The sequence below is a fragment of the Globicephala melas genome, chromosome 1 (assembly GCF_963455315.2).
Source record: "Globicephala melas chromosome 1, mGloMel1.2, whole genome shotgun sequence".
NCBI lineage: Eukaryota > Metazoa > Chordata > Mammalia > Artiodactyla > Delphinidae > Globicephala > Globicephala melas.
Window position 1 is genome coordinate 172,093,260 of NC_083314.1, and position 18,214 is coordinate 172,111,473.

At 61.2% G+C, this 18,214-nt stretch overlaps 2 protein-coding genes across 10 annotated transcripts in view; both read left to right on the forward strand.

The window, feature by feature from the left end:
• Window positions 1–1,051: 1,051 nt before the first annotated feature.
• SH2D5 (SH2 domain containing 5) lies at window positions 1,052–14,454 on the forward strand. Of its 8 annotated transcripts, none has more exons than XM_060310082.1 (10): window positions 1,052–1,185; window positions 6,245–6,373; window positions 6,705–6,788; window positions 7,281–7,355; window positions 8,401–8,547; window positions 9,838–10,086; window positions 10,239–10,413; window positions 10,784–10,892; window positions 11,386–11,545; window positions 12,220–14,454. In XM_060310082.1, the coding sequence occupies exons 2-10, from the start codon at window positions 6,287–6,289 to the stop codon at window positions 12,421–12,423; spliced, it is 1,290 nt and encodes a 429-aa protein (XP_060166065.1). In that variant the 5' UTR covers window positions 1,052–1,185; window positions 6,245–6,286; the 3' UTR covers window positions 12,424–14,454. The 8 variants fall into 8 exon arrangements, with proteins under 8 accessions (XP_060166065.1, XP_060166059.1, XP_069901945.1 ...); XM_060310076.1 differs by lacking the exon at window positions 1,052–1,185 and adding an exon at window positions 1,637–1,731; XM_070045844.1 differs by lacking the exon at window positions 1,052–1,185 and adding an exon at window positions 1,637–1,731 and having other exon boundaries at window positions 9,838–9,990.
• A 1,580-nt stretch (window positions 14,455–16,034) lies between these two features.
• KIF17 (kinesin family member 17) overlaps window positions 16,035–18,214 on the forward strand; it is a 48,062-nt gene continuing 45,882 nt past the window's right edge. For both annotated transcript variants that reach the window (XM_030876047.2, XM_060289172.1), the window contains exon 1: window positions 16,035–16,265. In XM_030876047.2, the coding sequence (XP_030731907.1) occupies window positions 16,035–16,265 (231 nt within the window). The remainder of the gene's footprint in view (window positions 16,266–18,214) is intronic.

The following is an 18,214-nucleotide window of genomic DNA, read 5'->3' on the forward strand; positions in this document are numbered from 1 at the left end:
TAGGAAAGCTAGTAAGAATTAACCCTTCATCCTTTGTGTACCCTGAGTTTCATAAATTGGGATTTTCGGAAAGCAGGACCAAGTTGTAAATCAATCGATCCTTCTCATCAATGGACTCAGGGTTGTCCCGTGGCCTCGGTGAAGGGTTTTCCAGAGCACCTGGCGTGTGAACTCAACAAACACTTGCCATTCAATAATGCATAAAAGAAACTCAAGAAAAACAGCCAAGTCTAACAGCAGCGAATATCCACTGAGCACTTCACTTACCGTGGGTCAGGCACTGTGCCAAGCACTTTGCCCACACTAACTCGTGCGAACCCTCACGTCCCTATGATTCAGGTGTTAGTAACGCTTCCAGATGAGGCGCTGGAGGATTAAGGTGCTTGCCCAACGTCCCACACCTAGTCAGAGGAAGTGCCCAGATTTGGGACCAAGCCTCGAGGCATTACACGTCACTGCGGCCTCTTGGAAGGGCATCCAGGTTCTCTGGGGAGACAAAGCGATGCCCGCAGGCCAGCATGGCTCACACCTGCCTCCTTCCCAACTCCCCTGAGGCCCTCAGACCTCTGCTGTGCCCGCCTACCTCTGTCAGGGTGCCCACCTGTGGGGGTGCAGCCTGTGCCGCCCCTGGGCCCCTGCTTTCCTGCCGTGTGGCAATGCTGGTGTTTTCCTCTGCAGAATTCAGGTGTCATACCCGCCAAAGGCCGGACTGAATCGGGCTTGCTGTTTATTTTTTGGCACCTACAAGGTTCTGGGCCCTTTGGGAACAAAAGCGCTCTCCATCTCCAAGCTGTGGCTGACACCCTGGGCTGGATTTGCTCACCAGTTTTCCCCCATCTCAGTGGATTTCCGTGTAACCCGAAGGACATGGTCACGGCCCCGTGCAGTGATAAGTGATAACGTTTGTGCGGAGATTTCTCGAGCGGGCTGGGCAGGCTCAGTTAACTCTCTTACAAGAAAGGCCCAGAACGGCCGGCGCGAAGAGGGCGAGGAAAGGGCTGCGCCACATCCCCACCCCTCTGGGGCTGAAGGAAGGAAGGGAGAGACTGGCCGAGTTCCCCAGAGGCCGGGCCCTGCGCGCATTCATTCACTCATCAAGACAATCCCTGAAGGCCTCCTGCGGGCCAGGCTGTCCTGCGCACTGGAGATGGAGGCCCTTCAAGGGCCGAGGCTGCTCGCACTCTGGTAAGAGGAGTAGGATGACGGGCAGGAGTGGCGAGGGCTCTTCAGGAGGTGGAGGAGTCACTGGTTGTCAGGGAAGCTTGTCGGAGGAGTAGCTGCCGCAGCCGCCGCCGACAGGACGAAGAGGAGCTAGCTAGGGGGCGGGAGGGGAAAAACTCTCCGGGAGGAGGGAACCTTCGGCTAGGCCCGAGGCACTCAGGTCCCTCACCCGGGAAAAGACGCCCTCAGCGGGAGGGAGCTGCCCCTCCCTCCCTTTAAGGCGGAGCGCCAGGGTGCGAGACGGCGGGGGCGGTGCCAGGGCCCCCCGCGGCCGCTGATTGGACGGCGCGGCCGAGCGGAGCCGCCCCGCGGGCGCCGATTGGGTGGGCGAGGGCCGAGGTGACTTGGGCGCTGGTTCCCGCGGCCACGTGGGGGGCGCGCGGGGAGGGGGCGCTGGGAGGGAGGCGGCAGGGGCGGGGCGGGCTCCCGGGTGGGCGGTGGAGACGCTCGGGGCTGCGCGGGGGTCGCAGCGCCGAGCTGCAGGACGGGGCTTGAGACGCGGCTGCCGCGGTGAGTGAGCGCCGGGAAGCCGGGCGGGGGCTGGGACTGGCTGACCGGCGGGAGCGGGACTCGGTCCCCCGGCGCGGAGATGGGGGAGGTTCTCGGATGGGGAGAAGCACCTCTGTCCCTTTCCCATCACCGTCATCATCCATCACCTCCACCATCCCATCCCCATCCGTCACTTCCACCGCCCCTCCGCCAGCGTCCTGCCTCGTTCGCCCCTCCGTCGGTCCGAGGACTTTCTCCGTCCCGGGCCGGCCGGGGACTGTCAGCTGAAAGCCCTGGCAGCGCTCCCCTGGAATAAATACCCACGCTGTGGAGAGCTCCGTACCGCCTGGGCGATTACCCCGTATGTGGTTTGGCCCCACTTAATCCTGAAAACAGCACTTTCCGCTTAATGTCGTCTGTACGGAGAGACCGCCCTGTACTGATAGCACCGCCTTCCCCACCCCACACGCACACACATCTCGTATCTTCTTCACCCTGCTGTATTTTCCTCCAAGTAACTTAAGCCCCCTGAAATGTTTGGGTTTTTTAAAATTTATTTTATTTATTTATTTTTTGGGCTGCGTCAGGTCTTTGTTTCTGTGCGCGGGCTTTCTTCTCTCGTTGCGGTGAGCAGGGGCTACTCTTCCTTGCGGTGCGCAGACTTCTCATTGCGGTGCCTTCTCTTGTGGAGCACGGGCTCTAGGCGCGCGCGCTTCAGTAGTTGTGGCACTTGGGCTCAGTAGTTGGGGCTCGCGGGCTCTAGAGCACAGGCTCAGTAGCTGTGGTGCACTGGCTGTTGCTCTGTGGCATGTGGAATCTTCCCAGACCAGTGCTCGAACCCGTGTCCCCTGCATTGGCAGGCGGATTCTTAACCCCTGTGCCACCAGGGAAGCCCCTCCTGAAATGTTGATTTCTAGTACCGTCCTCCCAACCCAGCTTGGGTGCTCCGTGAGGGCTGGGACTTTGTTTTGTTCACCTGGCACATAGCGCTTGGAAATATTCTCAGCAGGAGCAGATAGATGAAAAACTCCAGGAGGCAGCTGCTTTATTACCCCACTTTATGGTTGAGGAAATGGAGTCTGAGAGGTTGTGACGTGTTGGTTGCATCAGCCAACCTTGTGGGACCCCACAGTCCACGATCTTGACCCTAGGCTGCACGGTTCAATCTGTCCCATCCTGTGGTCCAGGCAGGTAGGGGTGGCACCAGGGGTTGTACTGGGGGCAGGGGGCTCTTCTGTGCTGCTGAGCCAAAGCCAGTGGAGCTGAGGCAGGTGACTGGAGTGGCCCTGGTAGCCCCAGACCATCTGGCCCAGGAGGCAGTCGGAGAGAGAAAGCAGCTGTTTTGCTGATCAGATCCACCCCCAGCACCGGAGGTGTTCCGGGCCACAGCTGCTGCTTCCTTGCCTCACCTGCCTCTGGATAGGCTGGAACCCACCAAACTCCAAAGGTGGACACCCTGCTCACTTGGAGGAGGGCGCTGCCATGGCCTTGGGAAAGAGCCCCAGAGGCCCAGGCTTGCTTCCGAGCTCCCCCGAATGCTGTGTGACCTTGGGCAAGTGACTTCACCTCCTGAGCCACCATGTACTAAGCACAGTCTGCAGGCTGAGTGGTCTTCCACGATGCTGGAAGGTGGGCCCTCCTTATGACAACCATTCAGCTACAGTGCAGTGCAGCAGAGGGCCTCTGTCCGTGACCCTCGAGGTAGTCAACTCATCCAGTTCCCCATCTCTAAGCAGGGCCACCTGGAAAACCTCAGAGGAGCAAGAGAAGGGCCCCAGTCTCATTTCAAATGTGTCTGCGTAGGAAGGTTCTGGCCTAGAGCCAGGCTCCTGTGCAAAACCTCAGAAAAACAGGTCTGATCCAAAGGGATAAGTGGGTGTCTGTGCCTGGAACAGGTAAGTGGGTCTGTTTCCAGGGTTAGGGTGAGCCTGCACCCTCCCTGGTCGCCTGGGCAGCCCCCAACTTGAGGCCTGGAGCCGAAATGCACTGCACCTCTCAGGCTTGGGGGGAAGAAACTTCCAGTTTTCCGGGGTAGGGGAAGGATCAGGTGATGGGGGGTAAGGGGAGACCTATAAGAGGGCCAGTGGTCTCCCCACCCGCACCCCACAGCCTGCACCCTGGGTGTCCCCAAGGAAGCTGCGGCTCTGGATCTGGAGGACGGAGGCTGTTCACAGCCTTAGACACAGCTGTCCTGGCCTGTGTGTGTGCCATAGCCCTCGTGGTTCCTTTCCATCTTAACACTCTCAGCATCTGAGGGGCTGTGTCAGCAGCAGCGCAGGCAGCATGTGAAATGTGCTCCCCATCTCTCCCTCCTCCCATCTCTCCCTCCTCCCATCTCTCCCTCCTCCCATCTCTCCCTCCTCCCATCTCTCCCTCCTCCCATCTCTCCCTCCTCCCATCTCTCCCTCCTCCCATCTCTCCCTCCTCCCATCTCTCCTTTGTCTCTTTTTCTACTGTCTTTCTCCCCACTCCTCTGTTCCCACTTCTGTTGGCTGCCTTTTCATCCTGGGTTCCTTCGCTCTCTCCCTTTTGCCCCGTTTGGTTTTTGGTCTTTGCCTCCTCTGTCCCGCCCGCACCCACCCTCTCCCCACCACCGCCCCGCCCACGGGTTCCGGGCATCCCAGCCCAGGATGTGATTATGAAGTTGAAAGGCGAGTTCCCTGGAAGCCCCGTCTCCATACCTGGAACCGAGGCCACGTAAGCTCTTGTGCGAGTTACACACCTAACTTGCTGTATTTAAGTGTAAAATGACAGTAGGTAATGGACGTGATGTGAAAAATAATTAGGATCACAAAGTAGCGAGGTGCCAGGAGGGCGGAACCAGGGAGTCTTCAAAGGGACCGCGCGGCCTTTATTCGCTGGCTCTTCCCTTACTGGCTGCTCACTGGATATGGCCGACTGCTGCTGGTGCCCCCACCTGGCCTGAGCCTGGGGTTGAAGGTCAGGGGCAGGCTGAGGTAGGGGCTGTTCCTGGGCCCTCGGCGCTGGATCAGCTCCAAAGCACCCAAACCCTCCTTCTCCAGGACTCCTGCGGGTGCGAGAGCACACCTGGGGTGCACCCATTTCCTGCCCAGCGCCCTGTCTGACCCCTGCTTTCTCCTGGCAGGAATCATGGCCCCCAGGCAGGCCCCCCCTCCTGGCCCAGGTGTTCTCTTCTCAGGTGCGGCCTGGTGCAAGGAGGGCACTGAAAGTGGTCAGACCTCGCTGTCCTCCCAAGCTCCTGCATCAGGTTTGGGGGTTCCCCATCCCTCGTGAGACTGTACTTGTTGATCACAGCTCCGAGCCTGGCAGGCATCGTGCTGGGTTCTGTGCCTGCATTCAATTCTCATTGACTCCTCATGTTACCCCAGGTTTGGGGACAAGGAAATGGAGGCTCAGAGAGGTGAGGCAGCTTGCCCAAGGTCGCACAGGATTTGGACCCAGGTCTCTCTGATCCCAAGTGCAGTGATTACAAGTAGCCTGGTGGGACGGAGCCCGCCAGGATGGGGGATGGAGGTGGGGGTCTAAGTTGGCCCCAGGGAAGCCTGAGGGAGCTGAGTCCCTGGGACCTAGGCAGAGGCATTCAGCCATTCTGTCTGTGATGAGTTTATTCCACGTTCACTGAGCACCAGCTGTGGTCTGAGCTCTGACGGGGAGTAAGTGCTCTCCCTGCCCTTGAGGACGGTCTAGAAGGCAGCTTTCCTCCTCTTCCCCCTCTGGTGGATCTGGGAGAGGGGCCCCAGGAAAGACCAGAGGCTGGGGTGGGCTGGGGCAGGACTCCTCAGCACCCCCGGGGCAGTTGTCCACCCTCCCCACCCCCTGCCTCAGCATCAGTGTCCGGTCTGGTTGGGGTGGGGTCTTCTGGCAGGGGCTGGAGTCAGGCTGGGCGGAAGGAGCCAGGGCCCCGTTGACGCAGCCTTGGCATCCTGCAGTGCCCCCTGCCCCTGTGGACTCCAGAGCTCCTGCCCTGGAACCTGCTGTGGCTCCCCACTGCCCACAGGGCAGAGCGCCAGTGTGACATTTAAGGCCGATCGATCCCAACCCGGCGGCGGCTGCTCTGCTGAGTTCTGCCTCAGGGCCCCAGCTGCCTTCATGCCTCCATGCCTGTGCAGACTCTGTCCTCGCCACTGTCACATCCCTCCTCTTGGGTGCTGCCTTTCCAGGCTGTCCCCCTCCCCTGGCGCTTTGCACAAGCTGGTTACATGTCTGCACCCCCTTCCTCCAGCTCCTTCCTGAAGCTCACTCCTCAGCGAGGCCTGCTCGGCTGTAGTTGACCCCAGCCTGACCTTCATTTCCTCCTCTCTGCTTTACCACCATCTAGCGTATTCCATATCTTACTTATTATTTAGCTTTCTGTCGGCTCCATGAGGGCAGGCAGGGAGTTTGTCACTTGGGTCAGGGCCGTGTGTCCCCTGGGTCCCAGCGCCCGGGGTGCTGCCTGGCACACAGCCAGTGCTCAGGCAGGGTTTGTTGGATGCAAGAGCTTGGTGGCCTCTGACGGGCGCTCTGAGGCTCGACCGCCTGGGCACCAGCCCTCCTCCCCTGCCCTTTGCAGCCTTCTCTCCTGCGGACCCTGAAGCCGGGCACCCTGGGGGCCATGCAGAAGGCCGGGGCTGGGGGCCGGAGAGCCTCCGACTGCGGCCCTGCCCCTCACCGGCCCAGGTGCATCACCAAGTTTGCCCAGGTGGGTGGGGCCGCCCCACGAGGTGGGCTCCGATGGGCGTGACTGGGTGGCAGGCCCTGGGGGTGGACAGGAGCCGTGGGTCACGGGCCTATTTCGGTGGCCCCAGCTCTGGAGTGTGTGTGCACAGATGAGGCGATGGTGCCGCAGAGGGGCCGAGTGGCTTCACCAGGGAGAGTAGCAGAGCCTGGACTCCGAGTCCGCGCTCTGTCACCGTCCACAGCCTACCCGACAGAGCAGAGTGCGTGCGTGGAGGGCGATTTGGAGGACAGGGGTCAGGAGCCATGGGCCTGACTCCCCGTGCCGCCCTCCCACCCCCCACCCCACCCCCAAGCAGTACGTGGGCTCCTTCCCCGTGGACGACCTGGACACCCAGGAGAGCGCGTGGCTGGTGCAGCAGCAGCTGTGGGCACTGAAGGTAAGGGGCTGGGGGCTGGGGAGCGCACTTCCCTGGGGGGGATCACAGCCTTGGGGTGTCGGCCTGGGAATGGCCCGAGACCCTGTGATCCGTTCCAACCTCCATTCAGAGAGAGGGAGCAAGTGAGGCCCAGGGAGGGGCAGGACCAACGCCGTTCTGAGAGATGGGCCCAGTCAGGACCACACCCGGGCTCCTGGAGCCACGCCCCTGAAGCCCCGGGGGCCCCCTCCCTTGGGTGGTCATGACCTGTGCCCCACAGGTGGAAGCCACAGGTGGAAGAGATGGGGGGGGTGGTCATAACATGGCCCAGGGGTTGGTCTGCCAGGAGCCATCCACACTTCCCCGGCTCCTGGGGGGGATCCCTGTCCAGGGCTCAGTCCCCTGGCCGCTGGGGTGGAGTTGGCTGACCAGCCCAGGGGGACTAGTACAGAGGCTGGGCTGGGCAGGGCCTGGAAGGTAATGTCTGCCCCCCACCAACTGTCTCCCCCACAGGACTGTCCCCGACGCCGGGCTGTCATCCTGAAATTCAGCCTTCAGGGCCTCAAGATCTACAGCGGGGAGGGTGAGGTAGGAACCCGTGTGGGTGCAGGTGAGGACCGGACAGGTGTCCTGCTCCCTGGGAATGCTCTCGCCTCCACCCAGCCCTGCACTGCCCCTCCAGCCTCTCCGGCTGCCCAGCCTGCTCTGGGCCTTTGGACGTCCTCTCTCCAAGGCCCTCCCGCCCTGGCAAGCGTGGACGACAGTTTCTCCTCCCTCTCACCCGCCGGCCGCCAGCCCACCAGAATCTCCGGGGGCCACCTCCTGGCCTGAGCATCAGGACCAACCAGCCCCATGAGGTTTCTGTGGGTCCCCGGGCTTGGCCAGTGGGCTGTGGCTAGCCTCTCATGACTGTGGAACAGGGCCAGGCAGGCTGGAGGCCAGTTGGGAGCCCCTGCTTGGCCTGCCATCCTCCTCTTAGTGCAAACCAATGTTTGATGAACACTAAACCGCGTGCCAGACTGTGAGACCCACGACTCCGGCACCACTCACCTAGGACTGGTGTAAATGGGTGCAGAGCTGTGCATGGCGGGGCCCTGGGTTCAGGGCCTGTGCCACCTGCATGAGGGCTCGCTCACCCCCCAGCCCCACTTGTCACAACAAGGACTCAGAGAGCTGCCCTCACCGGCCCAAGTCACCCGGAGAGTGAGTGGCAGAGCCGGGATTTGAACCCCGGTCACCTGACTCCAGAGACCAGGCGTGCAAGCCCAGGGCTGGCCACAACCGCCTGTCCCCGTGACCCGCAGGCCGTGAACCCTCTGCCCCTCAGCTCCGTAGCTTGGCATGACCACCCCAGCCAGCAGGTTGGCAGCAGGGAGCAAGGGACCCGAGCTCAGGTTCCCTGTGAAGGATGAGGGTTCCCATGTGAAGCGTGGTTTGGGCAGGCCTGGAAGGAGGGCAGAGTTCTTCACCCCAGGAGCAGGGTGGGCCCGAAGCTGGGCGTGCAGGCTGGAGAGCAGGCCCGGGAGGCCTGCCAGCGGGTGTGCGGGGCCCTCGGGGCTGGCACACGCTGGGCTGGCAGCTGCAGACCACGTGGTGGGTCTGATGGAGGCCGGTGTGCCTGCTGCATCCCCAGGTGCTCCTGATGGCTCACGCCCTGAGGCGCATACTCTACTCCACCTGGTGCCCAGCCGACTGCCAGTTCGCCTTCATGGCCCGAAATCCCCGGAGCCCGGCCAGCAAGCTCTTCTGCCACCTCTTTGTGGGCAGCCAGCCTGGAGAGGTACCTGGGGCCCAGGGCAGGGGGCGCAGCACTCGGGGCGGGGGTTGCTGTGCATCAGTGTGGGTTCCAGGGACCGAGGCCCTGGACGGCTCAGCCACGCTGGCCTGCGCCCCTCCAGGCATGCACCCCTTGCCACCCCGGCTCCTGCTGTGGCACTGCCCTCTGAGGACTCCCTCAAAGCGAGTCAGTGGCCTCAGCGTTCCCCGAGCTTGGAGGTGGGGACCAGGCTGTGCCCTTAGAGATCGGAGGGTCACACTGCCAGGCCTTTGCCCTTGCTGTTCTCTCTGCCTGCAACCCCTTCCCCTTCTCATTCTGGCAAATTCCAACTCGCCCTTTGAGGCTCAGCCCGTGTGTCTGTGGAGCCCACCTTGAATCCTCCAGACCGCCCCCCACACTTTCTGCGGTCCTGTGACACGCACTGCACTCTGTCATCGGTCTGTCCCTAACTGCAGTCACGGGAATCCTTTGAGAGCAGAGGCTGGGTCCGGGTCTTGAACTGTTCTGGTGCTTGGCCCCGTGGGGAGAGTGGGTGGGCGGGTAGATCCCGAAAAGCAAAGCCAGTGTGGCCGCCATGAGCAGTGGAGGCTCGGCAGCCAACTGTTCGGCGAGCAGAGGCTGGGCTTGGTTCCGCGCAGCAAGCATTTGCCGTCAGCCCTGTATGTCAAGCCCTGTGCCGGCCACTGGAGTGACAGGTGGCTGACACGTGGCCCTTGATCTTCTGGAGCTCACAGTTCCAACGTGCTGGGCCCGGGTGATGTGTGTCGCGGATGGAATGTGTGGGCCCCAGAGTGCTGGGCTTCTCCAGGGGGTCTTCTGTGGTCCGTTTTCATTAAAGGGGCACAGGGAGGTGGGGAGGAGGAAGCTGAGGCGCAGAGATGCCATGCTGTACCCAGGGTCACACAGCAGCTCCTAGGTGACAGAGCCAGGACTGGATCCCAGGTTGTGTGACTTCAGGGCCTGGGCTCTTAGCCACTCCCCCAAGAGGGTACAATGCGCAGGGTGAGGGTAGTAAACCTAGGGCTAGGAGTGCATTTAGCCCATGTCGTCGCAGCTCCAAGCATGACGCCTGGAACAAGGTAGATGCTCGGTATTTGTTAAATGAATAGAGGAAGCTGGTCGGGGATGCTGCATTGGTGGTGAGGTTTTGAGGGATAAGAAGTTTTCCCAGGGAGAATGGGGAAGAGCATTCCACGCCAAGGGGCTGCATGCCCCCCTGGTGCCTGGGTTGACGCCTGAGGAGGCCCCCAGGAAACCTCCCCCAGCTGAGCCCGCCTCCCTCTCCCTCCCCAGGTCCAGATCCTGCACCTGCTGCTCTGCCGCTCCTTCCAGCTCGCTCACCTCTGGCAGCACCCTGAGGAACGGGCACGGCCTGAGCCCTGCCCGGGACCCGTAGGGGACGTGCCCCTGAAGCCCCTGTCGGGCCCTGGGGGCACCCCTGGCCTAGTACGGGAACCCCTCGGCCGTGATCAGCTCTCACAGCACGTTAACGCGCTGGTCTCCTTCGGGCGGCTGCCAGCAGGGGTGCCTGGGGGCAGTGGGGTACGCGGCACCCCAGCCAGGGAGTGGGCCATGGACAAGGGAACTGGGCGAAGGTTTGGGGATCAAGAGGGGCGGGTGCTGGACTTCCGTGGGAGGGGCTAATGGCTGGGCCTGAGTCTGGCTGCCCCTGCGGGGTCCTCTTGGTGCCCTAGAAGGAGCCGCCGGAGTCGGAAAGCCGCGGGGGCGCCCGCCACGCCCGCCTGGGGAACCCGTACTGCTCGCCCACGCTGGTGCGCAAGAAGGCCATCCGCAGCAAGGTGATCCGCTCCGGGGCCTACCGCGCCTGCACCTACGAGACGCAGCTGCAGCTGTCGGCTCGTGAGGCCTGTGAGTGGCCGGGCACGGCTGCGCGAGTCGGCGAGGGTGGGCCTGAGTGTCCGTGTCTGCGGGGCCGTGACTGTCGATGCCTGCGCCTGGGAGTGCTGAGGCCTCGTGTCCACGCGAGGGAGGGCGCGAGGGCGCAGCCGGGGCTGCGTGCCCAGGGGCTTGCAGAGGCGACTGCGTAGCTGCTGATGTGCTGTGACTGGGGAGGGGCTGTGCCTGGAGATGTGCCTGGGCGCTGCTGTGCCTCTGGGGAAGCAGGATGTGTGCAGACTGGGCCGGGAGCGGCGGGGGTGATGAGGCCTGTGGGCGTGGGCCGGGCTGGGCGCGGGAGGGGACCACCTCTCTTCCTCTGAGCCCTGGATGGTCTCCATAGTTCCTGACGCGTGGGAGGCCTGGCCCCGGGGTCCTGGGGGCCCCTCATGCCTGGTGGAGAGCGAGGGCAGCCTGACGGAGAACATCTGGGCTTTTACTGGCATATCGAGGTAGGAGGGGGTGCCCAGCCCTTTTGGGGGGGCGTCAGAGAAATAGGCTGTGGGCTCCCCCGAGGCCCTGAGACGTGTCCATCCCTGCACTTGGGCGGAGGCCTCCTGACCTCGGGACCTCAGGCCAGGGGCTTCCCCACCGTGGGCCTCAGTTTTCTCAAGTGTGAAGTGGGGATAATAAAAGGACCTTCATTGCAGGGCTGTGGAGAGGATCAAATGAGGTTATTCAGGTAAAGCCTTCAGCGCCTGGCCTGTCACAGGGTTCAGCTCCCTAAATGCCAGCTCTCTACCGATTGGGTCTTGAAGTTGTCAGCAATTAGGACCCCCTTGGAAACCTTTTAGAAGGGAAGGCTAAAAGCTTCCTTCCGTTGCGGGTCTACTCTGGGGCAGGCACTGTGTTTACGGTGCTGTGGAGCTGTGATGCCATTAAGCAAGCTGAGGCTGGGTCCTGACTAGGGGGCCCGCCCTCAGCCTCTCCCCTCTGCCCTCCCAGGCCCAGTGCCCTCGCCCTGCTGCGGAGAGACGTGCTTGGGGCCTTCCTGCTGTGGCCTGAGCCAGGCACCAGTGGCCAGTGGTGCCTGTCGGTGAGGACACAGTGCGGCGTGGTGCCCCACCAGGTCTTCCGGAACCACCTAGGCCGCTACTGCGTGGAGGTAACAGTGCTCCTGGCCCTGCCCCTCGCCCTCCAGCCCCGCCCTTTCCTAACCACTGAGGGCCTGAGCCCTCCTCACCCTCATCCCGGGCCCCCATTGGCTCTCTCTGGCCCCACCCCTTATTTAACTCTCCATCCACTCTTTCGTCCTTGGCCCTTCTGGCCCCGCCCCCACTGGCCTATTGGCCCCACCTGTACTTTGCTGGCTCCACCGTAAGTTCTCTCGCTCCGGGGAGGTAGAGTCTTGGGCTAGGGTCATGCCTCACATTTTTACAGAAATCCCGGCTTTTAAAAAGTCACGCTTTCCCACACCCTAACTCATCTTTTAGCAGTAGAGGAAACTGATCAGAGAGGGTAGAGGCTTGCGTAAGCTCACACAGCCTCCGAGTCTCTAGGTCTGGAGTCTTGGCCTGATCACAGGTTTCCAGGGACAGGGGTGGGCAGGAAGGACTTTTTAAATGTGTGGCCTTACTTCCACGCCGAGTGCCTCAGTCCTGTCCAGGCTGGGAGGAGAGAAAGGGAGGGAACCGGGGTGTGGTTCTGCTGTGAGCAGGACAGTGTCCTCTCTGGGCTGGAATATCCTCCTCCCTCCTGGGGCAGGATCCTGTGTGAGGGGGCGGTTGTGTGGAAGGGGGAGCTGGAGCTGAAGTCCCTTCCCCTCCTCGCCCCCACCAGCACCTGCCGGCTGAGTTCCCCAGCCTGGAGGCCCTGGTGGAGCATCACGCTGGGACGGAGCGCAGCCTCTTCTGCTCCCTCGACATGGGCCGCCTGAACCCCGGCTACGAGGAGCAGGACTGCGGGCCCGAGGGCAGGCTTCCCCGGACGCTCCGGCCCCTTGGCCATGCCAAGTCCGAGGCAGAACTGCAGGGCCTGGGCTAGGACGCTGAGCCCCACGCCAAGAGGCCCCGCCTCACCCTGGTTCCTGGGCCTCAGCAGGCTGCTCTGCTCTGCCCTTCTGTCACCCCGCTGGGCACCAGTTCCATCCAGTCACTGCCCTTTGGACCAGTCTTCCATCACTACCCTGCCTGTGGGCGGAGCCCCGAGAGTGGGGATCGCCAGCGGCTTCTCACACGGCCTGTCAGGATTGCAGGAGGGGCAGGCAGAGCTCCCGGCTTCCGTGGACTTGCTGGGTGACTGGGTGCTTGTCTTCTCTGGGCTTCACCTTACTCCTAGGTGGGGAGCTTTCCAAGGTGGGCGGGAAGGTTCGCGCCAGCAGAGGTGGAGCCCTCTCCTAAGGAGGCCAGGCCTTGGGGCCCTGACTGGGCGTCTCCAGAGAGCTCCTGACCCAGGCAGCCAGACATGTGAGGGAGAGGTATCTGGGGAGGCAGGAGTGAGTTCTCACTTTGGGCGAAGGCATGGGGACGAGCCACCCTCTCCGTGAGAGAAACAGGGATGACGTGATGGAGCTTGGAGGCTCCATCCAGGCTGACGGAGCGAGGCCTGTTTCCCATGTCCTTTGAGACTAAAGGAGTCTTCTCTTGAGTTCTGAAGAGTGGGGGTTAAGAGGGTGCAGAAACGGCAGGACGGACAAAGAGCCGTGCCACCCAAAGCCCACATGCAGGTGGACGCCTGTGTGCAGAGAGGGATGTGAATGGGCCGACAGGGCAGAGAATCTCAGTGAACCTTCAGACTAGGAAGGCTGGTTCTTCTCCACTCAAATCCACGGGCTTGTGGTTCCTGCTTACTTGGAAGGGATGTCCCAGTCTCATCCCCGCCCACACACCCCTGCCCCCCCGCAGGCTCACTTTCTTTGGCCATTTGACCGGGAGGGGCCAGCAGTGAGCTGCAGGCTTAGAGGGGTAACCAGGGTCCTGCTCCACTCATCCTGCAGGCCAGACTGGGTTTGGTGGCTGCCTGGGAAGCCCCCCAATGGTGGCATTTCCCTTAATGGGCATCTGTCAGGGGCCACTTCACTAGGCCAGCCCCCTTGGGGATGGGGGTCAGGGAGGAATCATCCAAAGATAGAACTGATGTGGGCCCTGCCAGAGGGTACTTGGCCTCAGCGGCAGTGGGGGTCCATCCAGGGAAATAACGCTAGTCTAAGGCAATGGCCCTGCGGTGACTGACGACGGATCTGGGTATTCCCCTGTATAAGTAAACTTGACAGACAGGCATGAATCTACCAGATTAAGATAGGGAGCAAGTTCACTTTGGATGAACTTCTGTTCCTGAGGCAGAGGCCAAGTCATGAGTCTGGGGGCTGCCCTCTCCCCCATCTGGGGAGGAAATGTGACCGCTCAGCGTCTTGAAAGTAACAGACTTCTGACTCCTGGAAGGAAGAGGGCAACCCCAACGGAATAAAAAGAAGGGAGGAGCCTCAGAAGCTCAGGCCTGGTGTTCCCAGCTTACAACCTCCGGCTCAGCAAATGGTCTTGGCTGGGGCCTAGTCACTCTTGTCACAAGGGATAGGAGGAGGCTGTCCTTTGGGGGCTCTTTTCACTGGAACCACAGTACTGATTTTATACTGAATGTGAGTGGGAACCCAGCCTCATTTTACGGCCATTACTACCAGAACCCATCTCCTCCCTGGGCAAAGCCCTGGTCCCTCGTGGGAGGCCCCAGGCTCCCATTTCCCTGGCAAGGAGAGGGGTTTGGTGACATGGGGCCCAGGATTACAGCCCTGGAGTCGCACACATTTAAGAAGACCTGATAACTGGTCTTAACCTCTGTAAGGGATGGATTTTGTTGCACAAGTTATCTGTGTGGACAAGGTGTCAGGAATGTTCCCAAAGTACTTTAACATTCCTTCACACAGCATTTATGGATCACACAGTACAAAGGTTTTTGACCCACATATGCAGACGCCTCAATGTCTCAATTATAGACCACAGTTTTCTCTGTTCCAACCAGTGCCCCCTGGGTAGCCCAGCTCTCCTTACTGTGTGGACTTGAAATAAATAAAATGCATTTCTTCGGATTGTATAGTACAGACTTTTCCTTAGAAAGGCGAGGTCTTTGTCCGGTTTGCCGGCTTCGCTTCTGTTTGCCAACCATACCTTCCACTGCTGCTGAATGATGAACCAGACAGAGATACTGTCCTCCGGGGCTCAGGAGGTCTTGAAGGAATTGGGTAGGTAGATTCAAGCAATGACTCTACTGCTTAAAACCTTCAGTGGGTATTTCCTACGGGAAAAAGACTCAAGTCCTTATATTCTGGCCACTCGGGTTTTCCTTCTGCTCCTGCAACGTGCCACAGGGTCTTTGCACAGCCTGTACAAGCCTCCTCGTCTTCCTCTTCTTCCTTTACCTGATTAACTCCTCAACCTTACCATCTCTCAGTCTCAGGAAGCCTGCCCTGACTGCTCCCTGACCCCTGCCCGGCCTGGGGGAGGTTTCCTGGCTAGATATTCCATAAAACTGGTCCTTTAGTTTGTTAACACTCTTATTTATGGGATTTTTGTTTGTGGGACATTTGTTTCAAATGTCAGCCTCCCCCACTAGACTCTGGGCACCTGGAGGGCAGGGACTGGGCTGTCTCGCGGCATCTATCACCGTGCCCGGCAGGCACGTAGCTGACAATTTCTGTGCAAAGGGGAGCGTAGAGGAGGTGTGACGGCCGCTATTCTGGAGGGACTTGTGCTCGGGGTGGGGGTGGGGAGAGAGGCCAGGTAGCCTCTCCAACCAAAAGACCAGCTTTCAAAGTTTTTTGTTTTGTTTCTCAATCTTGAGTCTTAATGAAAACAAGGGGCAGCGTTAGAGGGAAGCTTTGCTCTGTCCCCGGGGCTGTGATAGGCTCTGGGACAGCCTTCCCGAGTCAATACAGGGATGTGGATAAAGGGCAGCAAGGTCCTGTTGCCTTTCTCAGTAGGTCTCTAATCCCCGGATGAGGCCTCTCCTCTAGTATTTCTCTCCGAGGTGCAGTCAAGCCTGGCCTCCCCTGGGCCACCTCGGGCAAGCTGCTTAACCTCTCTGGACTGGGACTGTGGGGACTGGAGAAGAAAACGGCTGTGCAGCATCTGGCACCGAGCCGGCAGATGCTCCAGCAAAGCCAGTGCCGGTCCTCCCCGACGGCCGCCCCCGCGCGCCGGCCTCCAGCCGGAGGTTGCTCTCGCGGCCTGCCGGGCGCGGAGAACGCGCGGAAGTTCGGGAGGCACGGGCTGTGACGCCAGGGGCGTTGCCCAGCAACCGCGAACGCCGTGGCGGCGTCCGTGCTAGCGGGCGGCTGGGGCGGCTCCGGGGACTCTGGTCTTGCGGCGGCGCCTGCAGCGCTGATGCCCCACTGCCCGCGCCCGGTCTGGACCTCAGGGACGGGCGAGCCCGGGAGCGGGAGGAGGCGGCGGCTCCGGCTCGGGTCCTGAGACTCCCCCGCGGCCCCTACCCTCCTATCGAGGCGTCCCCCAAGGAGTCCGGTCGCCCCGCCGCCGCCCCAACCCCGCCCGCGAGGCCCCGCCCCCCGGCCCCGGCGCCCCGGCGGCTCCCGCCCCGAGGTCCTGTGTCCTGGTCGCGGCGCCCACGTCGGGCCGCACCCCGGGGACCCCCGCCGCGGCGCCATGGCCTCGGAGTCGGTGAAGGTGGTGGTGCGCTGCCGCCCCATGAACCAGCGGGAGTTGGAGCTGAACTGCCAGCCTGTGGTGACGGTGGACTCTGCGCGCGGCCAGTGCTTCATCCAGAACCCGGGCGCCGTCGACCAGCCCCCCAAGCAGTTCACTTTCGACGGCGCCTACTACATGGACCACTTTACCGAGCAGATCTACAACGAAATCGCCTACCCACTGGTGGAGGTGAGGACGCCCGCGAGGCCGCCTCCGAGGACCCGCTGGGCAGGACCTGGGGGACCTGGAACCACTCGGAGGGATCCTGAGGGACTGCCCTGCCCGCAAGCAGGGCGGGAAGGCCCTTCTGGAGGGGCGCGGGTGGACAGCAGCAGGTTAGTCTGAAGACTTCTGTCAGCAGACAGCTGGAACCCGTCTACAATGTCTCCACTGCCCCCAGTGCCAAGGCTGGTCCTCACCCCCATCCTTCCAGCCTGCTTCCCACAGGAACTCCAGCCCCCAAGACCACTTGCCCTCCACCCTCACCCAACACCTTCAGGACTTCTCTAAAAGCTCCAGCCACTTCCCCAGCCTCCTCCTCTTAAGAGCCCCAGGTCTCCTCCCCCTCCCCCTCCCCCTCTCCTTTCTCCTCCGCCCCCTCACTAGTTCCCTGCTTCTGCAGAGAGAAGGCTGCTGGCCTGGCCTTGGTCCTGGAGAACTGGAAACCCTTTACCTTTGGTCTGACTTACCTTCCTCCTTGGCGGTTGAAGAACAGCGAGGCCACAACAGTTTCTGCCCCTTATAGGGCTTTTACTTTTTTTCACACTCTCACACTACGTAGCTCCTTGGCGCTGCATGACAGGGAGGTTCACATTTCACAGATGGGGAGACTGAGGCCCATAGGGAGGAAACATGGCAAGCTCCCACAGTGAGTTTCTGGCGGAGGTGGGGCTGGAGCTACTCCTGGCCCAAGGGCTCTTTCCTTGCTACCACCATCTCCCCAGCTGTGCATCGAATCGCTAGTGAAGTGAGATGTCACAGGTTGTTTCAGGAAAAAAGGAAAAGTTTGGGAAGTGCTGCATACACCCTCCCTCACTTGAAGCTGCACATTAGGGTACTTGAGGCTCTGGGGAGTCTTGCGGTGGAGAAAATAGTTTGGCTTATTTAACCCAGCATTTCCAAAAGGTATTTGCCTGTGGAACCTTTTTGTTTTGGCCGGCAGGCCAGTTAGCATCCCCCAGAGCACCTCCTTTGGCCACAGTCAAAACCGCCTGTGAGGGTGGAAGTGTTCTGGAACCCAGAGCCCCCCAGTGGTGAGGGCGTGACTGTAGAAGATGCCCAGGGAAAGAGGGCAGCTCTCCCCAGAGGGTGGTACCACGCTCTGGGGATGGCCAGGCTGTCCTACCATCCTGGTCTCCCAGGCTGGAAGAGACCAGAATCGGTCCTCTGGTCCAGCCGCCCCCCTACCCTGGGTCCTTGAATGTCCACCTTGAATGGTCCTTGGATGGCAGGAGCTCTCTCTTCCCAGAGCTGCCTGCTCCACCTTGGCTTCTTAGCTCCTAGAAGACCATTCTGCACGGTGAGTCAGAGTCAGCCACCCTGATGCTTCCAGCAACCTGCTGTAGCTCTGTCCCCAGGGCCCCTCTGCTTCCCCGTCCAGGGTCGCCCCTCAGAGACTGGAAGATTCCGAGATTGAGTTCTCCTTGGCTTTGCCTTCTCCAGGGCTTCAGCCTTGCTCATGGGTTCCCCTCCGCATCGTGGAAATAATTCCCCTGAGCAAGCCTCCCTTGGTTAAGGTTCCCAGGAAGCCCCAGCCCAGAGGGGGAGACCTAAGGAGACAGTGGCTACCTCAGACCTCCAGCTCTCACTTCTGTCCCGAGTTCACTGCTACAGGGGATTCTGTCAGACCCCTACCTCCAGTCACCCCACAGAGCCTCAAACTCAACATGACATATGTTCCTTTTCATTCATTCATTCATTCAGCTAACAAATAGTGTTCTCATACCAGGCCCCATCCTAGGCGTGGGGAGCGCCGCCCTCAGCCAGCTCATGATCAGGTGGGGGAGCAGCTAAGCTAGTAGCTACAAGCCAGGGTGATGAGTGAGAGGAGAATCCTGGGGGACTTTCTGGCAGCATAGAGAAGGCTAGCAAACCTGGGCTTGGAGGGGATGGGAAAGCAGGGAGGACTTCCTGGAAGT